Here is a 21,728-nt window from a genome sequence, read left to right on the forward strand (position 1 = left end):
ATTGGGTCATTTGTAGAGACGGGGATGGATGTAGAAACTGTCATACAGAGTGAAGTCAGTCAGAAAGAGAAAAACAAATATCATATATTAACACACATATGTGGAATCTAGAAAAATGGTACAGATGAACCGGTTTGCAGGGCAGAAATAGAAAAACAAGTGTAGAGAACAAACGTATGGACACCAAGGGGGAAAAGTGGTGGTGGGGGGTGGTGGTGGGGGGATGAATTGGGAGATTGGAATGACATATATATACTAATATGTATAAAATAGATAACTAATAAGAACCTGCTGTATAAAAAAATAAATAAAATTAAATTTTTAAAAAAATGGCCTCTTCAGACACAAGGACAAGGATTACACCCAAGGAACAATAGAGCCATCTGATGGAAAAGTCTGGAACTCTGAAGGCTGTGTGGAACAGAAACAACTCTGGGCTTTCACGTAAAAGAGAAATAAACTCCTATCTTTTTAAAGTCTTTGTTAATTTGGATCTTTGTGACTGACAGCTGAACTTAATCCTAACAAATTCAATAAATAAAGCAAAATAGGATGGTGAAGAGATTCCTTTTGATTTAGTCGGAGGGTCATCCCTCTAAAGCAGACTGGAAGAGGATGATACATTCTTTGAGAAAGGAGATGAGGAACTTTTAATTACTATTCCTCCAATATAGTGAGGCAGGTCTGAAGCGTTGTTTGTATGGCATAAATAAGAGTCTTTTAAAGAGTGAACTCAGCTGAGTGGATCAGCTAAGTCTTTGGCATATTCACAGAATGCTGATAGTTGCTATGAAGCCTAATCATGTTGATGACTTGACAGAGTACATGAGCTTACTGAACCATTAACATGCTTTACTGAATGTATGGCTTTAAAAACCTTTGGACTATTTACAGCGTTGCTTTCAACCAATTCTGGGAGGCCCAAGTGGAACCAATTATGATATAACTATAGAAGACTTAAAAAAAAAAATCCATTCCTAAAAGAGTCACACCTGAGAAGATCTGTAAAAGAGTCACTCTCAACAGCATTAATAGGGCCAAATAACCAATGGGATACGTTATATAATCACTCTCAGAAATCTGTTAACTTAAATTATCAGGAATTCCCTGGCAGTCCAATGGTTGGGACTCATTGCTTTCACTGCTGGGAGCCCAGGTTCAAGCCCTGGTTGGGGAACTAAGATCCCACATGCCAAATGGCCACAACAAAACAAAACAAAACAAAAAAGTATCAAGAGGCTTGAAAGATCAAAGAGAGCAGAAGAAAGTTTGTTATAAATCATTTAGATTGACAATTATGATGCAAGATGAAAAAATGGTAAACTTTTCAGCACAGCAATAAAAGTTCTGAATCAACTATAAAATGACTACATTTTTTTTTAAATTGATGCTTTCTACAAATTATGGGTTGAGCTGGAGAAGTGCACATGGTTCACTAAAACTTCAGAGGCCTCAGGTGGCTTAAAAGTTAAACGGACTTTTAAGATAACCAAAAAGTCCAGAGTATATGCCTAACTAAGGTGAGTAGGTGATAAGACAAATAAGCTGCATCAAAAGCATAGAGCAAAGGGTAATTTTCTCTAACAACCTGTAAATTTATTTACAATCTTCTCATTAGAGGGCACTAATATAAGTAAAGACGGTCCCAGACTTAACAATGGTTCGACTCACGATTTTTCAGCCTTAAAATGCTGCAAAGAGATCTGCATTCAAGAGCAACTGTACTTCGAATTTTGAATTTTGATCTTTTCTTGGACCAGGCAGAGCCACAGCTTCCAGTCAGCCACACAATCACAAGGGTAAGCAATCAATACATTCACAACCATTCTGTACCCAGACAACCATTCTGTTTTTCACTTTCAGTACAGTATTCAATAAATTACTGAGATATTCAACACTTACTATAAAACAGGTTTTGTATTAGATGATTTTGCCCAACTGTAGGCTAATGTAAGTGTTCTGAAGCACTTCTAAGATAGGCTAGGCTAAGCTATGATGTTAGGTAGGTTAGGTGCATTAAATGATTTTTGATTTATGATATTTTCAACTTAACGATGGATGGGTTGTAAGTTACTGGGACATAACCCCATTGTAAGTCAAGGAAGATCTGTAAGTAGAAAATAAGACTCACAATCACAAATATTCAACTCACTCACAGACTTTCAGTACCTGCATATATCAACGTATGCCTGTACTTTAATCTCACATTTATCACTGAGCTTCCAATTATGAGGAATAAATGTTAGTTTCGTAAGAAAAAAACTGTTCAATTTCAAATAGCGATGACATGTTCCTTGCCTAGGTCAAGTTCCAGAATATCAGTTATGCATTCTCCAAGGAGAAAGAAAATCAAATTTAAAGGAACAGAATTTTCTCAGGTTTGTTTTTCCCAATGATGAGAAATATATTTTTAACTGCAACATGACATAAGTCAGCTTACAAAATGAAGTCTTTACAGCAAGGCATGTGATCCTTTATCCCTCTCAGCAGGCCTCTTCCTAAGTGATAAATTCTTTCCTAAACTAAATTATTCAAAGCTGAACAATAAAATACAGTAGTAGAGAGGACAAAGAAAATGAGAAAAAAATAAGGGGAAGTTTTTTCTTCTTTTTTCCAACAAAAGTAGATACAGAATTGTATAATGCATATATTGTATTTAAGGATATATATTTTAAAGCCCTTAAGATAAAATAACAGAAAGAAAATGCACAAAATATAGTAACTTTACTGGGGTGGTAGAGATTAGTACTAGAGATTTTCCTTTTCTTTCCTGTTTTTCAAATGTTCTCCGACATTAATTTTATCACTATTAAAACCAGAAAGTGAAAATTAAAAGTAAGTTAAAAGCAGAAAAAGCCTTTTACTCTTCTCTTTGGAGAAGAGTTGGAGAATAGTGATACTTCAAGCATACTTATTTTGTGCTATGATCTAATGCTTCACCTAGCATTCCCACCCAGAAGCTTGACAGAAATGCAGTATCTCAGGCCTCACCTCAGATGTACTGAGGCTACATCTTAGTAAGATTTCTAGGGGCACATTAAGCTAGTGAAGCACTGTTCTAGAGTATTCACCTAGAAATAAACACCTATGTTGATTCCTTTCTAAGTCCTTCCTATCTGTTAATCTATAATGATCATGTTCTGGGATTTACCTATTAGATATAGTCATGTAATTCAGTAAATACTGACAATAAGAGATAATAATAGGAATATATTAATCATACCACTACAGTTTGGGTAATTTTTTAAAAGAAAGCATAGTTCCAAACTTCAAACCCAAGCCACCATCCCCTACTACTTTAACCATACTCACTGAAATGAACCAAAGGCAGAATATGAGTACATCAAGGAGTCTTTAAATAAAGCCTGAAACTCATTAATGAGGAAACACTAGAACCTTAGGGTGGCATGATATTACAGTATTGAAATGCCTGAGTAAGTCCTGACTCTGCCTTATGAAGGCAATTTCATTCAGTTACTTTGAAACGTCCATCTAGGGCAGGGTTTCTCAATCTTGGCACTGTTGACAGTTTGGGCTGAATAATTCTTTGTTGTGGAGACTGTCCTGTGCATTGTAGGAGATTTAACAGCAACCCTGGCTTCTATGTACTAAATATCAGTAGTATCTCCCCAGCTGCAACAACCAAAAATGTTTCCTGACATTGCCAAATGTACTCTGGAGGCAACCCTTTCCCTGCAAGCCCTGATGAGAACCACTGATCTAGGAAGAGAACAACCATCAGAAAGGGGTCCTCTCAATATCAATGATCTTATTTGGGATTTTCCCATAAAGACAAATCTAAGAGTATAATTGAGTTCATAAGTTATAGACACATTTGCGAAATCTGGTTTTAAAGCTCTATAAGAACAAGGGCTAGGTCTGTTTTTTTCTGGCTATTGTATTCACAGCAGTTTCTGGCCCATGTCGTGTGTAACAATGTTTGTTAAATGAGCTAAAATATATAGATATTCTACCCTTCGTATTGGGCAGTCAATTATTATTCAATTTTCAGAATAAACTATCATGATTTCTACTACGTGTACTGTCATTGCTTAGATGTATTTCTCCCACCCATTTTACCTAAAAAAAACTTCTACTAGTTAAATCATATCTAAAATTAATTACTAAGACCTATGATGTAACCACTATATCCAAACCAATTACCTGTACACTCTTGGAACATGGGGGATAGCAAAGGGAAGTAGGAAAATTAGCACAAGAAAGTAAACCTCATCAGGAATCTGTGCTGAAGATCTAGCAGCTCAGGGCACTATTTGGAGAAAATAGAAGAAATTTTAGGTGCTGTCACTTTTCTGTTCAGATTGCTCTCTCTTCGCTTGGCTTATTGTTCAAAACTCATCTAAGGCCTCACTCTCTAACTGTTTGCCAAATACTCTAGACAAGTAGTTCTTAAACTTTTTTTTGGAGCCACAGACTCGCTTTCAAAACCTGATGAAATAAATGGCAATTATACATCAATTGAAAAAAAAGGGGGGAAAATCTGATGAAAACTATGAACTCTCTTCCTAGAAAAATGCACTTGCATACAAACTTTACCATAAAATGTGAGGGAGTTTGTGAACCGCCTAAAATCTACTGATGGACAATGGTTTCTCTCATTCCTCCATGACCTTTAGTATTTATTGTCCATACCATACATCTTAGCAATTCAAGTAAGTGGTGAAATTTAGTTTCTCATCCAAGTAACTTAAATCATATAGCTTCTAGTCTGTCAACTGGGCAGCTTGTAGGGTGATTCTGAGAATCTCTTAAAACAGAGTATGTGAGAAAAGTGCTTATGAACTGTAAAGTACTAACAATACATAGCCTTAGGTTATGTTCTTCATTTCTGTCTCTCCAACCAGATTATAAAGAACCTGAGAGTAGGGACTGTATATTTTAACCCTCTTGAATACTTTTTGGTGTCCAGTAAAACTGAATGAATGTTTCTTAATGTCTATCTCAAGCAAGAAACTCTGGCTTATTTCCAGAGTTGAGGGTGGTGGTGGCAGTAACTACCTCTAACCTGCATCCAAAGATAATACAGGGAGACCAAACACTTTATTTGCTTCACAAGAATGTCACTTGCCTAGTCCTATCTTTGTAAGTCATGTATTAGTTCACCTACTCACCTACTCTAGTGCTATAGTTATGGTAGAGAGGTAAACATTTGAAAAAATGAAGGCTTTGTAAATCATGAATTGGAGAGAAAGAGAAAAAATAAATCAATCAAGTTTCTTTCCTTAAAACTGTCATCTGCTAAATTCTTTGAATCATGTTGTCAAGATTCATTGCAAAGAAAATGAACTGTTTTGAGGATCAAGCCAAGAGGTAGTACGTCTAAGCTCTTCTCTTTGCTTAACTTCTTCAAGGAATGTTTCATGGTGAGTTCTACACTAATTTTAATTTTCAGGCAAAAAGTTATGGCACGTAATGAATACCATAATGGACAACAAACCCCAGCTCTGTTAAAAGCCAAGGGACTCTGGATAAACCCTACCTTTTCATGAACTCTTTTCCCTTGACTTTGAGTTGCCTAGCATTTTTGTCCACAGTCCTTCAGATCACATTATCATAAACTTTATTGGTCAGAATTGCATACATAAGTGCCTGTCTTATCTCCTTATCCAGATCAAATTGTGTGTAACATATTTGTGCAGCACAGATTGAGCTATACATTTAGCACTTGCTAAAGGATAGCTGAAATAGAATGAAGTTATATGACTTATCCAGGACTCATTTTCTTCTTCTATAAAAACAATACTAATAATCCCAGTTCCCCAAATGTCTGTATTACCGATCAAATTAACGTGAATGTGATGACAGAAGGCCCCTAATAGTTTATACAGGGAGAAAATAGGCCATTCTTCTCATGGTTAGAAGCCTGTTCCTTGGACATCCTACATATTAATGAGCAGAAGCCAATTCTCACCAGACTATTTCTTTGATAGTTGATAGGAGAAGGAATAGAACCCTGGTCCCTAAAGTCCTGTTCTGTTACTTCTTTTCGCTTTTCCTTGACACTGGCTGCTAGTCCACAGTACTTGGTTCACCCTTTGAGAAAAAGATGCCAAGAAGACAAATAAGACACTTATAGAACCAGGGAAGGCACTATGCAAACAAACTACATTAAAGAGCGACTTTCACATTTCTAAATCCTGTGCCTAATTTCCAATTTAAACTGGTAGTGTTAAAAAGAGGCCAACATAGAAATCAGTTAAAAGGATCAAAGTAGGATGAAATCAACAAATAACAAAAGTAAGAGATGAACCAAGAGGTAGATTAGAAGGCTATCAGATATAAGATAAATACCTCTCCCTTCAAAATGACATCTTACAAAGATTAACTGGAGAGAGTGAAAGTTTGTTACGTAAGCCACAAATTCAAGTAAATCCCACAAGTTCAAGTAAATCTACAAATTAAAATCTAGTCTTGATTAATCACAATGCAGGAAAAGAATAAACAAATGGATTACAAATTTGCTGCCAAAATTTGCAATAATTTTGGAATTTAATTATTGGTATAGTTAATACAAACAAGGGGGAAGCCAAAGAACACCTGCAAGTTAGCAGCAGGAAGGCCATAAAACAGAACAAAGAACAAAACTTTACTCCTTAAGGATCATGGTTTTTCTGTGGAAAACATTTTGATGACCCCTTCCCCCTAGAGACACAAAAACATTCTACAAATGATAAAACAAATATTCCTAAATGATACAGTGAGTGATACAGAGCTATTATGAACAGTAATGCTTATTATTTAAGGCACGGTTTAAAGGGTCATTCAAATAATTATTTTATTCCCCATCTTTCAGGCTCTACCCCCACACAAATGTACCCTCCAGTAGTTACTATGGTAAAAACCTATGTATCTATAATCCCTTTTATAAATCAAACCAATGAACGCTCAGACAAAAATCATAAGCTGACATGAATATCCAAGAGAAAATTTATATAGAGCCTAACCAGGAAGAAGTAGAAAAATAAAATACACATACCCCAAAAGGCCAGAACAATAAATTTCGAAACAAATGCACCTGTGGTTATTAAAAAATAAGTTACTGCCCACCTGGTAAAATTATATAGGACCTCCCTTAAAACAACTAACTTACTCCATATTCATCCTTAATGTTCTTCTCTCTACCTCTACTTAGACAAGGTAGTTCAAAGATTTTAGAGGGGAGTTCTTACTTTAGAGAACTAAAACTCTGGGGAGAATGAGCTAGGCAAGTCCTCACCCAGAATTATTAGTCTCTCATAACATTTGACCATTCATTTGCTCATTAATGCAACAAGTTTATATTTGGCATCACTATGCCTGGTATTATCATAAGCACCTGTGACTCAACAAGCAATAAGAATAGCTAATTCCTACTTTCATGGCCCTTACAATCTCGTGAGATGGATAGTTAAACAAGCAACTACAACTGGGATAAGGTATTGTAACAAGGGAAAAGGAAAAGCTATGGAAGGTATGTAATAGGGGAGACTAAGACAGGGAAGTCAAGGAAAAATCTCCACAATCAAGGAACATTTGAGACATGAAGGATGAAAAGGAATTGGTTAGGTTAAGTTTCCCAGGGTAAGCACCTAAGCTTCCTCCTTGCTATTCATATGAAGAATAGTACTCCTTCACCTTCTCTCTTATACCAGTTTGCGGTCTTTGTTTCAGGTTCATCCTGAATAGCTTTGTATACAAGCAGGAAGTAGAACACTACAGAAAAGTCTATTCTGCCACTGTTCCCAATCATTTGGCGGGCAGACTTAGTTGGACCTAACTTCCAGAAGTAAAGTTCAAGTTAACTCAAATTTACACGTAAGGACAGAGCAAATACGGACGTACTTTCTGCATATGAGATACCACTAAATGACAACAACAACAAAAATTTTAAACCTTTCCTTGTGGGATTGAAAACCGATTCTAAAGAGATTTGGTTCTTAAAAAATAAATATATATATTTTTCTGTGTATAGATATATACATATATATGTATAGATATATATATGTAGAGAGAGAGAGAGAGAGAGAGAGAGTGAACTGAAGAGAAGGCATCTAATAAAGAAATATGAAATAAGGCAGTGAACTCAAGTCTGAGAATTTAAAGAGACACCTTAGACCACCTAGCCATTATTAAGTAGAGACATCCTTAGTGAACATGACTGCTATTCTTATTTAATCTCCAACCAGCCAAGGGCCAAGGTATAAGCTATTTCCTTTGCCTAAAGCCATACCCAGAATCACCGCCTTAGCTGGTTATTTCCAAAGGCTCTGACTCACTGACAAATCTCAAGATGATGATAGGGCTTAGCCTCTTTGAATAAAACAATGTGTGTTTAGTGGGTGAAAGACTGTACACTCAGTGTTCCTTACTCCAAAGTTAGAAGATACTTGACAATCTTCTCAAGTGTCTAAATCTGCACAGAAAAATAGGTTTGAAGTATTGTTTGGCCTTAAAAATAAAACGAGGTATTTCAATTTCTCGTAAACACCTTTGGAAGGTAAAAGCATGAACTAGCCTGATATCTTCATCAAAGGGTTGTTTTTACCAGTAGCACCATTACCTCAGTGTCAGCATATAATATACGTAAAAACAGCACAGTTATTACTCAATTTCTTTTATTAATAAAACAGACAGCAGAAAATACATCAACTTTACAAATGTAATTTATCAAGCAAAGAAAACTAGAAGTATTTTTCATTATAAACAAAACAAAGATCCAAAATTGTTGATCCAGAAAGTAGAAATGGATTCATTTAAAATAAACTAAAGCCATGAATGAAAGAAGTTTCAGGCTGAAGCACATGATGTTAGATGATGGCACCTGCTGACTAAATGTAATATTGCATCCCTATATTAGTCATGAATACCTGAAGGAAGAACAAAGTTTCTGGTAGTGTGGACCTAAAAGATCCCCACAATCTCTTAGGAGTAGGGAGTACAGCAGTGTGAAGAGGAAAATGGTGATCAATGGTCAAGGAAAAATTCTGTACTAAAGAACATAACACAAACAAAAAGCAAGCTGATAGAGGTGTACTAATCAATGTTGGTAATATATAATCCCAAGGAGTCCAAACTTAACTTTCATTTAGTCTTTTGGATTTTAATTTTTAGGTATATTGTATCTAATTTCACCATGAAAAATAAAACTAAAGTAGGATTCCCTTGACATAAATTGTCATAAAGGAAAAGTATACTCTGAAAACTAACAGAGAGATTTCATGAATGTTTCTTCACTGAGAAACAGCATGGTTAGGGAAAGAGAATGAGTTTTACAGCCAGGGAAAATTGTGCTCAACCCTCTAACCCTCCTACTTGAGTTGTATGACCTTGAGTACATTGTTCAACACCGCTAAACCTTTTTCCTCATTTATGTACCTTAAAATAATATTTTAAGAACTGGCACATAAGAGGCACTCAACAAGTGACTATTATTAGAATTATTATGGAATTGCTATATTTTTCCCAGGAAGACTTTTGATCAATAAAACTGCATGTTACTATGCCAGAAAATACCCGACCAGTTAAAAATTCCTTAATTCCTTTGGAATTGCTGGTTCTAAGGACTTCTTTTTTGTTCAGTAGAAAGAGTTTTAAATAAGGAAAAAGAACATATCTTTTCAGATATTTTATTTTGTTAACTTCCAGAAGATAGGACATACTACCATTCTGGCATATCTCACATTTAATACCCCATAGGCAGATACATTCCTTTGTCAGATAGGACTGTGCTTTCCCATATATCCATAACAACCAGCAGAAACTGGCCAGCTTTGCTCAAAATTGTAAGCTGGGCTATCCCATTCTGGTGGTATGATGCAAGGAACAGGTTAATCCCTCCGACATTTAAAATGCATATGCTGTGCAAGAGCTAGAAAATCAGCCAGTACCACCTAACCCTACAATGTTATTCTCACTTCTTTCTGAATCAAATTAGCTAATCAACTCCTTTAACAAGAGGCCATTCTAATACTCCATCAGGTAAAAGAGAAGAGCATAGACTTGTTCTCTTTAAGGCTGGAACACAACTACTGAGCCTTTTCTGAATAAGATCTATTCTTTATGCATGTCCCCGTGATTTCACAAGCTGTGGCATTTAAATAAATTTACAGGCTTGGGATGGTTTCCTAAAGAAAACATGAAGCTTGTATTCGCTGCTTCAAGGAAAGAAGAAAGGAAATGGCACCCAACCCAACTAAGCAGAGTAACTGTAACAGCAGTTTCAGAAATGTGCTAACCCAATTTCAGGCGCAGTTTTCTGGCCCTTCAAAGACTGGAAATTAATGCAAGCATCCCAGACTTGATTTCTCTTGGGAATGCAGAGACAGTTAAAATTTTCTCCAAGCTAAGCTTCATTTATCTACTTATGTTATTAGAAACAGTGGAATAAAATTAATATAAAAATTTAAAAATAAATATACATACCTTTTTGTTTATAAAGTCATTGGCTTCCATTAGAAATCAAGTTTTAAGGAAGGCTACCAACAAAACTTATTTTTAAAAAAAGAAGAAGAAATAACAATGCCCTAGATCACAGAAAATTAGGGGAAAAAACCATAGCTATTATTATGATAAATTCTACAGCAAAATTCAAAACCATTTTGGATTTCTCAGTTATTGGGAATTACACCTATTAATAACAATATCTTTATTATACTTTTTGATTCATCAGTTTTAAAAACCACTATCTGAAAACAACTCTATCAGTTAGACAGAATTAGTTCTATTTTACATATGAAAAACTGAGAAAGATATGTTAAGTGACTTTCCTAACACTACAAAACTAGTTAATGGATAGTCAGAACTGGTACCTAGGTTTCCTAACTCCTAGGTCTTTCTACTAATCTGGAACCCCACTAATTCAATAGGTAAAATCGCACCTGCTCTGACTGAAGTGGATACTGGGGCCAGAGCCCGGTACACCTATGCTCCACCTTTCCTCCCCCATGATGGACTTTGAGGCACTTCTGGGGATCATCATGACTCAAAAAAAAACCAACAACAACAAAACACAGCATAAAACACCACCATCAAAGTTCATATTTCTGACTCATTCCCTATGGGAAATCCATAAAGTTAATCTAATCTAAATATGAACAAGACTAATAAAATAACACTTTTCACAGTTACCACAAACATATATTGATGGGAGTAAAAGTAAAAGTTACATCTGATATGTACCGTTCCAAAGATAATGAATACATAGAGTTTACTAATTACTGAACTACTCCCATGATATTGTGTGATATAACAGGAAGAAAGGAGGAGCATTTCATTCTTTGGCAATACTGTCACCTCATTTACAATGCTGACATAAAGACACTAGTTAAGTCATTTGTTTCCAACGTTAAATATAGCCACCTTTCTTCAAATAAAATTTAACTAAAATCTTAAATGGAAATTATAAGCTATTCTAGTTAAATGGGGTGGAACGGGGTGGGGCAGTGCCAAAAAGTCAGCCAAGCCTCTCCAAAACTGCTGCAGACTCTAGGAACACTAAAATGGAAGAACAGCTGGCCAGAGTAAAGGATTATTTCAAGATTTACCAGCAGTTTCTGAAATATAAATGGTGAACAGCATACACTGTTGATGGACTGACACCTGAAGTAGAAGCAGAGGCAACAGCGCTTGATTTTTAGGCATAAATAAATGGACTTGAGTGCAAAGTACAGCATAAACTTCTAGTCCACACCCACGTGAGTAACCATTATATAATAACTCAGTATGCTCTGCAAAAGGACTATTGTCAGAGGCACACACAAGGCTCATAAATCAAAGAAGTATTATTTCTTAAAATACCAGCACAAACTTTCCAGGGTTAGAGCAGTTATCAACTAGCAGGCCAAGTTTATTAATCCCAAGTGCCAAATAGAGAGCAAACCTCAAACTTAACTTACCTTTCAAAATAAACCTTAAATTCGGAAGAGAACCAGGATGAAGATGATTGATAGAGCAAATATAAAACCACCAAACAATGAGAGACTGCAACTACAAAAAGCATCAGGAAAGTCAGAGCTGATCTCAAAGTTTAAATCATACAAGGTCAGAAAAAAAAAAAACACAACAAACCAATAACACTTGTATCAGCTCCAGAGAAGCCAATATCAGCTCCACTACTTTCTCACCACCAAACACATTATATCAAATAAACTAGCTGTTGTACCTAAACATATATCCTGAAATTGTAACGCATGATAATTTAAAGACTATGTGGTCTTCTGAAAAGGACAGCATACTGGGAGATGACTTTGTTTTCTTCTTGCCTGTGCTACAGATTACCCATGTGAGCTAAAGCAAGAGGAGAAAGGTGAGTAGAAGTGTAATTAAAGCAAATCCTATCAGCAGAAATCATCTAAGAACTATAGTTTCTTCACTCATCTCTGGTAAATTAGTCCTTATACCAGATATTCTTGCTTTCAAAGAATCAGTAAATCAGCTCCTGTAATATTTCAAAGAATCAGTAAATCAGCTCCTGTAATATTCATGTAATTTACTAACTTAAAGTTAGTAAAAAATAGTAACTGAATACAGAGTAGTCATAAATGGCCCAGGAATCCAAAAATGAAATTTAAGGTAATATACTTTTATTTCTGCCCTGTTTTAAAGAGGTTAAACCAGTAGAAAAAGAGCAGCAAGGGGAAGTCTATATGAGTGGATTAGGTTCCACTAAAGTAAACAATTCTCAATTTCAAAGAACATAGTTTGGGCTTCGAAAAACAGATATATGGCTTTTAACTCCTATGAGTCAGTGGTTTCTAGCACAATCAAATTTGAAGTAATTCTTCCTAAGAGCAATTCACAAAATCGGGCAGTTTATAATCATTTGACAATCAATCACAGGCATATTCTGAGTATTTTCTATATGTTCAGTGTAAAATATATATCAGACAGTTCCTGTACTCAAAAAGAAATTAAATTCAACTATAAAAATAAGAAACCATATGGTAGAAGAACTTGCAAAGTATAAAGGGACATGTATTGATAATTGTTAGACTGTGTTACACAAACTAAAGTGCCAGAAGACTATAAAGGAAAGGTTGACCATGTAGTAGAAAAGGCCGTTTCACAGAAACAATAATCAACTAAGTGTTGCTGTCAATGTGATAGCAGATGTTCTCAAAAGCAAATTAAAAAAAATATATATATATATATATTTATTTATTTATTTATTTGGCTGCACTGGGTCTTAGTTGCGGCATGCGGGATTCTACTTCCCTGACCAGGATCAAACCCGGGCCCCGTGCTTTGGGAGCATGGAGTCTTAATCGCTGGACCACCAGGGAAGTCCCTCAAATGCAAATGTAAAGGAAGCTAAAACAACTCAGTTTCTATCTATTTCAAACACAGAAAATCTAAGTAAAGGTCACCAGAATCCCACCATACAAGCCTTTTCTTCATGATTCAATTAGAGATCAAATTCTAACTCTTTCTCAGAATGCAAAACCATTTTTAAGTCACCAAAAATCACAGAGTGAAGGTCTTTGAAAATAAAATTCAATGCAAGTGTGGCATCACTAAAGTAAGTAACCAAACAAAATTTAGTTTAACATAAATGGCAATAGGTTCCCAGAGAAAAGATGAACCCAGTGAAAGATGATACCCTGGCTCTTCAGTTTGAAGTAAAATGGAAAAACAGATATGTTAATAAATTTCAATTACCAACAACTTTCACTGGTGAAGCACATTTAGGGACAAGTAGTGTGCTTTGGTTTGTAACCTACCAATGAGAATTATGCTTCTTTATTACCAAGATTTTTTTTTCAATTAATTGATTTTATTTTTGGCTGCGTTCGGTCTTTGTTGCTGTGCGCCGGCTTTCTCTAGTTGCAGCAGTGCAAGGGCTTCTCATTGTGGTGGCTTCTCTTGTTGTGGAGCACGGGCTCTAGGCGTGCGGGCTTCAGTAGTTGTGGCACGTGGGCTCAGTAGTTGTGGCTCACAGGCTCTAGAGCGCAGGCTCAGTAGTTGTGGCGCACGGGCGTAGCTGCTCCGCGGCATGTGGGATCTTCCAAGACCAGGGCTCGAACCTGTGTCCCCTGCACTGGCAGGTGGATTCTAAACCACTGCACCACCAGGGAAGTCCCAAGGATTATGCTTCTTAACATGCTATAAGTCAAGCCAATATTGGGATGGAAAAAATATCTATGACCTTCAGTAATAGAGTTGAGTGCTTAAAGGATCAAATATGAAACAGTATCTACTGAATGCATTTGAGTTTCCAGGTAAACTTGATTGAAAAAGAAAAAGTATTCATTAAACACAGTAGCATTTATTTAGGACTTAATTATATTTTGTTTTATATCATATAGAGGCCTGGTTCACTAGAATCAGGGATATTATGTCTAACTACTGTGATGATTTACAGAGGGGGGTAAAGAAAGAAGCCTAAAAGTGAAGGCAACCTAATCTGAGCTGGGGCTGGCAGGTATAATGTCAGACTAAGTGGAGCTCCTGAGAGGAAAATAAAGGCAAAAAGAAGGCAGATAAATTAGTAAGGGGATGTGATGCTTTTATACTGGAGCAAGCAAGTTCTCATACTATAAAAGATGAAAAGAAGTCAATTAAGAGGTCAAGAGACCAAGGTCAATTGCCAAAAAAGTGAAAAGAGTAGTGAGGCACTGACCAATGTGGCCAGGAGCTGAAGAATTGAGAAAATGTTTCACAAAACCTCAAAGGTATACTTAGCCTGTGTACATGCTTTTATTAATCATTTGGAAATCTACCTAATGATAGTAAGTATTATCCCTTTTTAAATAACTGGTACTTTAAGATAAGGAGATTAAAATAAGATTAAAATAAGGAGAATCATCTGACCATAAAAGAAAATAATTTAAGAGGATACATAGTCACCTTGTATATTGTAACTGTGTATTTTTATCAAATTGTAGAATATATTGGTTCTTTCTAAAGCTCAAAATAAATGGCAAAATAATATATTTTGGATGTCAGCATATAATATGCTCAAATAAATGTTAAAGGTCAAAACTAAGGCTACTATAGTATCAGGAAATATTTTAAGTATATAGTATGTTAAGAGAATATGTATGTGACAAAGGAGATTAAAAGTGGTGCTCAGAAAAGGGAGAAAACACCACCATCACATATAAAGGATTTTTGCCAACAATATCATAGATAGTGGTTCTCCACAAGGGGCGATTTTTGCCCCTGGGGCATTTGTTAATGTGCAGAGCCATTTTGGTTGTCACACTGGGGAAGCAAGGGAGGTATAATTGGGATCTAGTGACTAGAGACCAACAAGGTGGCTAAACAACATGCAATGCACAGGACAACTTCCCACAACAAAAAATTATCCAGCACAAAACAGCAGTAGTGGGAGACTGAGAAACCCTTCTCTAGGTCTAATAGGAAATATAGGGGTCAGAGAAACAGGCTAAATTAAGAACTTCATGGTAATACAATCAGCAAAATCCAGAACTTGGGAAACTCTACAGGACAAATGACCTAATTTCATAAACTAGTAAAACTGCAAGGGAGAAAACCATGATGGGGTTATACAGAGTAAATGAGACTTAAGAATCGTATGAATCATAGACAGTGTGTGGACTAGAACAAAAAACTTTTAAAAAGTTATACAGTTGGGGAAGTTTTAACATTAGACCGTTGATGATGTTAAGATACAATTGTTAATTTTTTTCAGATGTGATAATAGTATTGTGGTTATACATGTAAAGAGACATATGGTTTTTACAGATAATTTTTGGAATTTGCTTCAACAATAATCCAATTGAAGATTTTGATGAAAACTAAATAGCTTTATTGGTCAACTGAAAAAAAAATCAATCAAAATAATGGGGCTAATAAAACTACTGGATTCTTGAATTATAAAAGATACACAATTACAGTTTACATAAAGCTTTGAAAGATAATTTTTTAAAGTAAATATCTGCTAAATTATTACCAAACATTAAAGTGTGTCAAAATTGGAGATTAAGCCCCTGTAAATTTCAGAGAAAGCTATCATCTCTCTTCTTTCTGAAAACGACTTCCCTTCGCTTTCCACTGGAAAAATAAGACCTTAGAGCAGACCGATGTAGGAGTGATCATACTGGAAAGATTGTCTCTGCAAAGATTCTTATATAAAACCATAACTGGAGTCATCTGGGCAGCAGAACTCTCCCTGGTGACTCTTAGTTCCTACTCCATTCTTTCTGAACACGCTGGCATTGTCACTAGGTCTCTAAAGTATTCTAAAGTGAAGATTTTCCAAACTGCTGTTTGCTTTCATGTCCAAAACAGGCTAACATGAACTATCAAAATTAGGGACCCAAATTAGTTGCTACTACTACTCATTTTTAAATTAAGACACAGGACTTGAAGACATTACTGTTCTTTTCTGTCACAAAATTATGCTAAAAATTTACATGTCTCCAAAATATGCACAGCAATGCCCATATTCCAACATGATTCTATAGGAGGTGTTTCCATGCTGCCAGTAACTTTTACCTGACATGACACACGACAAAAAAAAAAAAAAGTAAAAACAATCCTATACAGGGTATGTTACTAAGAATAAAACAACCATTCTTAGTAGAATTCTTACTATGCTCTTCTAAAGAATTAGCAATAACATAGTCAATTCACTAGATCAAATTACTAGAACAAATATTAGAACCATGGCTTTATAAAACCTTATAGCTCTTCATTTTGTACCAGCCAGAAGAGAAACATGAGCTGGAAATGTAGGATGCTGCTCCTATAGCCCACATAATTCAGAATTTATCCATGATATAATTAGACATATTAAGAATGAAACCACCAGGGCTTCCCTGGTGGCGCAGTGGTTGAGAGTCCGCCTGCCGATGCAGGGGACATGGGTTCATGCCCTGGTCCGGGAAGATCCCACATGCCGAGGAGCTGCTGGGCCGTGAGCCATGGTCGCTGAGCCTGCATGACCGGAGCCTGTGCTCCGCAACGGAAGAGGCCACAGCAGTGAGAGGCCCGCGTACTGCAAAAAAAAAAAAAAAGAATGAAACCACCAGACTACACTCTATCCATGATGGGGATTTAAGGTTTTAGGCTAGTGACTTTTGAGAAAACTACAAATTAATGGCACATGATATCATAATAGTACTAAGATAGTGGTTTATCATTAAAGAAATAAAAAAGGATTAGAGTATACACAAAACCAGGTGGTACCAAAATAAGTAGCAAAAGAGATCATTAGAATCCTCAAAAAAGAATTTTGACTAAAATTAAAGGAATTATAGGTGACAATGATAGTAGATAAGTTGTAGAAAGAATGAATCTTTTTCTTTAACCATTTAGTTTTTTTTTTTTAATTTATTTAATTTATTTATTTTCGGCTGTGTTGGATCTTCATTGCTGCGCGTGGGCTTTCTCTAGCTGTGGCGAGTGAGGGCTACTCTTCGTTGCGGTATGCGGGCTTCTCATTGCGGTGGCTTCTCTTGTTGCGGAGAACAGGTTCTAGGCGCACGGGCTTCAGTAGTCGCGGCACACGGGCTCAGTAGTTGTGGCTCGCGGGTTCTAGAACACAGGCTCAGTAGTTGTGGCGCACGGGCCTAAGCTCCACGGCATGTGGGATCTTCCCGGACCAGGGCTCGAACCTGTGTCTCCTGCATTGGCAGGCGGATTCTTAACCACTGTGCCACCAGGGAAGCCCCATTTAGTTATTTTTTAAGTGTGACAGGCATCACGAAATATATACATATTATATACCTTATATATTCATACACATAATATACATTATCTTTAACCTTCAAAATAACATTTAAAAGAATATGTTACTGTGCCCATTTTATGGATGAGAAAGCTGAGGACCATAATGGTTAAGTGACTTGGCCAGTAAGTATCAGAGGTGGAATTTAAGTCCAGGAATGGTAGGACCCAGAATCTACCATCTTTCCCCTATACCTTTCATGACAACATCACCTCCTTAGGAAACAGAGGGGCCTTGGCATCAAAGGGTGAGGTATACCCCCAAGAGAGACTAGCCCTAAGTGGCTAACAGTGAGGGAGAGCACCAATCACACAGCAATAGGTAATTAGATGGGTTGCTGAGTTATAACATAAGGTCTGATTGAACTCAAACAGGCCTGTGTCTGAATTCTAGTTCTATCTTCTACTAGTTAGTTCTGTGATCCTGGGCAAGTTACATCACCTCTCCATGCCCAAGTTTTCCTATGTGCAACGTAGGGATAAGAACAGTACATCGCCACTGGGCTTTTGCTTACCTGTCAGAAAGCAAATGATATCTTTTTTTTATTATTATTGGCCTAGCACCCTCTTCTACCATCAACTAAAAAATGTCACTTGCCATCTGGTTTTTCAAGAATTAAGTCACTAGCCACTGCAGACGCCAACCTTTTACACACCCTGAAAGGAGCTCAAGGTGGAGATGAGGAATGAGGCACTCTGTGCTGTGGGAAAAACTGGCAGAACAGGTCTTCAGATAGATATTTTCAGGAGAAAATTTTATGAATCCAACTTTTTGCATCGTATACCTAGAAGAGCACTAAAATCATTAACAGAGACACCTGTTCCTTGTAACTAGCAGCAAACTTCTAACGAGATGTGTGCTTGATTGCTTGCACTCCCTTCACCAAAATCATATATCTACTGACCTCCCCTGCTACCTCTTCAGAGCAGTTCCTCAGAGCTATCTGAGAGGCTGTCTCCCAGGCTACAGTCCTCAGTAAGTTCCCAAATAAAACTGAACTCACAGCTCTCATGCTGTGTGTTTTTTTCAGTCTACACTTGGTTGAGAGGAAAAGAAATTTCAGGTCAGAATGGTATTAGATAATTTTGGGTAGAAAATAATATTATGGTAAATATTCTGAATTTTCAAAATACCATGCTGATAAGGTAACTCACATTAGTTAGATAAGGTAACATCACATTACATACTTACAGGAGCCTATAAACAAAGAACACTCTTAAGAGACTAGACAGGTAGGGAAAGGTCTTGTTTAAATTTGAATTTATACAGGTCCTGAAAAAGCACGATTCTCTGAGATATTCATAGATAACTTTAAAGTTCTTCCCGACAGGTTCAATACAAAATTCCTATTTAACCTCCCTGGAATGTAACCATCAACAGAAAAGATACAGGTATAATTTACTTATCTATAGAGCACAATCACATATACTATAAAGAAATTCACTAGGCTTATAATTAACACTAAAAATCTTGTACATATTTCCTTTAGTTGAAAAAGATCCTACCTAGGTCTAGCTTTTTCTTGTGCAGATTGCAAGTAAAATAAAATATTGTCTCTAGCAGATTTAAATCCAAACACAGTGCAAAGATTTCTTCTACAACTTCATTACCCAAATACTGCTAATTATGGTTTAAAATATATATGGAGAGCATTTTTGACCAGAAAATATTAACACAAATATTTATTAATAAGTTTTAAATCCTAAATGAAATAATGATCTTAACATTCTAGAATGGTGTCCAATAATGAGAAAGAACCTAAAACATTATCAAAGAGTTTAATTTTAAACCTCATTCAACTTCTTAATTAACCTTTTTCCTTATTATTAACCTGATGCAGTATAGCATTTTCTTGGACATATGCCAAAAATGAATCATTCAAGCCCTTCAGCCGTTTGTATGACATTTCAAAGTAAACAAAGAGAAAATAAACATTTCATTTTAATGAGTAAAAACAAAAGAAATAAACATTACTACTTTCAAGCTTAGAATGACTCTTTAGGAATAGGAAAACAAACAAACAAAGCATGTGAAAATGTGGAAAATACTAAAATCGATGAAGAATAAGAAATACAGATATCTCCAACACATAAAAATAATCTCTGAGAACACTTCTTGTATATTTTGGTGGGGGGGTATTTTTTCCTATGCAAGTAAATATATATTTCTAAAATTTGGATTATGATGGTTGCACACTGTGAATGTACTAGATGTCATTAAAAGTGGATTTTATGGACTTCCCTGGTGGCACCGTGGTTAAGAATCCACCTGCCAATGCAGGGGACACGGGTTTAAGCCCTGGTCTGGGAAGATCCCACATGCCACGGAGCAACTAAGCCTGTGTGCCACAACTACTGAGCCCACATGCTGCAACTACTGAAGCCCTCACACCTAGAGCCCGTGCTCCGCAACAAGAGAAGCCACCGCAATGAGAAGCCCGTGCACCACAATGAAGAGTAGCCCCCACTCGCCACAACTAGAGAAAGCCCACTCGCAGCAATGAAGACCCAACGTAGCCAAAAAAAAATTTTTTTAATAAAATAAATAAATTTTTTAAAATGTGGATTTTATGTTATATATATTTTACAAGAATAAAAAAAATTTTTTTAATTTGGATTTTACAACATATACTATATATACAGTTCTGTATTTTGCTTTTTTCTCCCCACACTGAACATTATCTCATTTTCTAATATCATTAAATAATCTGTAAAAACATTGATTTTTTTAAAAATAGTGATTGTACAGTATTTCATAGAGTGGATCTAAACATTTGTATGGTTATTCACTTATTCTCCCTCACTGGTCCCCATTCATTCACCTATTATTAGACATTCAGTTGTTTCTAATTTTCCATCACATAAATACCATAATATTTACATAAATAAATATTTGTAGAATCTCAGGTTGCTTCCTTAGGCTAAATTCTTATGAGTACCCCTTCTTCCCCACAACACACACACACTCAAATTTTCTTTTTGTTTTTGGGTATCTTTTAAGTAATAAAAGTTTACGCTGTGCCACTGTTTTTTTCCCTTATCTCATTTTCCTCTCTTCACTCCTCAGAGGTACCTACTATTTACCACCCCATGCATATCTTTTAAGTGATCTGGATATTTTTTTAAACTTTTTATAAATGGTATATGTGAAATGCATTTCCTTCCTTTGACTGCACAGGAATCAAACTCAGCTACCAACACTTACTGTGGAGACTGAAGACCCACAGTTTTAAACTCATTCATCACTTTGCTCTTTGATTCCATTTCAGGTTCACAGACAAGTTTATCATTTATTAATGTGGCTAAGCCTTTTGAGTTTCTATTTTTTTATTACTATTATCATTTCCACTAGAGCAGCAAGAGTGTAAAGTATGAATTTACAAGAATCATGTTATTCAGAAGTACTCACATAGTCCATTGTTAAAAGCAAATAAAAATGTGAAACTAGAATTAAAACACATTCTAAAAAAATATTTAAACAGACTGCTAAAAATACTTTACCCTCATAATTTGTTCACCAAGTAACTCAGCTTACACTGGTCCCCACTTCATGTAAAGGAAAAGGAAGCACTTGGTATAATTAACATTAGAAGACTGATCTTAGAATATCTAACTTACAGTTTCTACAGCTATCCTCCTTTGTTATCAATATTCAAAAGGTTAAAAAAAAAGCAAAAAAAATTTCAAAAATTATGAGTTAGCAACTTGCTTAGAGTCTCATAGAAGAATTAAAAACTACATTATAGGATGGGGTTCTTTCACTCTAAAATATAATGTCTAAAGAAAATATAACGTCAAAAACAAAAATTCATTCAACCCCTACCTCACTCCATATATAAAAATTAACTCAAGATGGATCAATGACCTAAATACTTACACTGACCTATTTCTCTTAACCTAAATAGGGGTAAATCTTTATGACTCAGATTTGGCAATGGATTCTTAGACTTCACATTAAAAGCATGAACAACAAAAGAAAAAACAGATAAACTGGACTTCATAAAAATTTAAAACTTCTGTGCATCAAAGGGCATTAC

The 21,728-nt window shown here is 35.8% G+C and overlaps 1 protein-coding gene across 12 annotated transcripts in view; it reads right to left on the minus strand.

The window, feature by feature from the left end:
• Positions 1–21,728, minus strand: part of COMMD1 (copper metabolism domain containing 1) — a 236,083-nt gene that overhangs the window by 118,089 nt on the left and 96,266 nt on the right. The window contains exon 3 of one of the 12 annotated variants that reach the window (XM_079941071.1): positions 14,759–16,960. The exons of the other annotated variants lie outside the window; for them this stretch is intronic. Within the exon in view, the coding sequence (XP_079797197.1) occupies positions 16,832–16,960 (129 nt within the window). The 3' untranslated portion in view covers positions 14,759–16,831. Of the gene's footprint in view, positions 1–14,758; positions 16,961–21,728 lie in introns of those variants that run through there. 12 annotated transcript variants of the gene reach the window in all.

This window comes from Stenella coeruleoalba (genome assembly GCF_951394435.1).
Source record: "Stenella coeruleoalba genome assembly, chromosome: 13".
Taxonomy (NCBI): domain Eukaryota; kingdom Metazoa; phylum Chordata; class Mammalia; order Artiodactyla; family Delphinidae; genus Stenella; species Stenella coeruleoalba.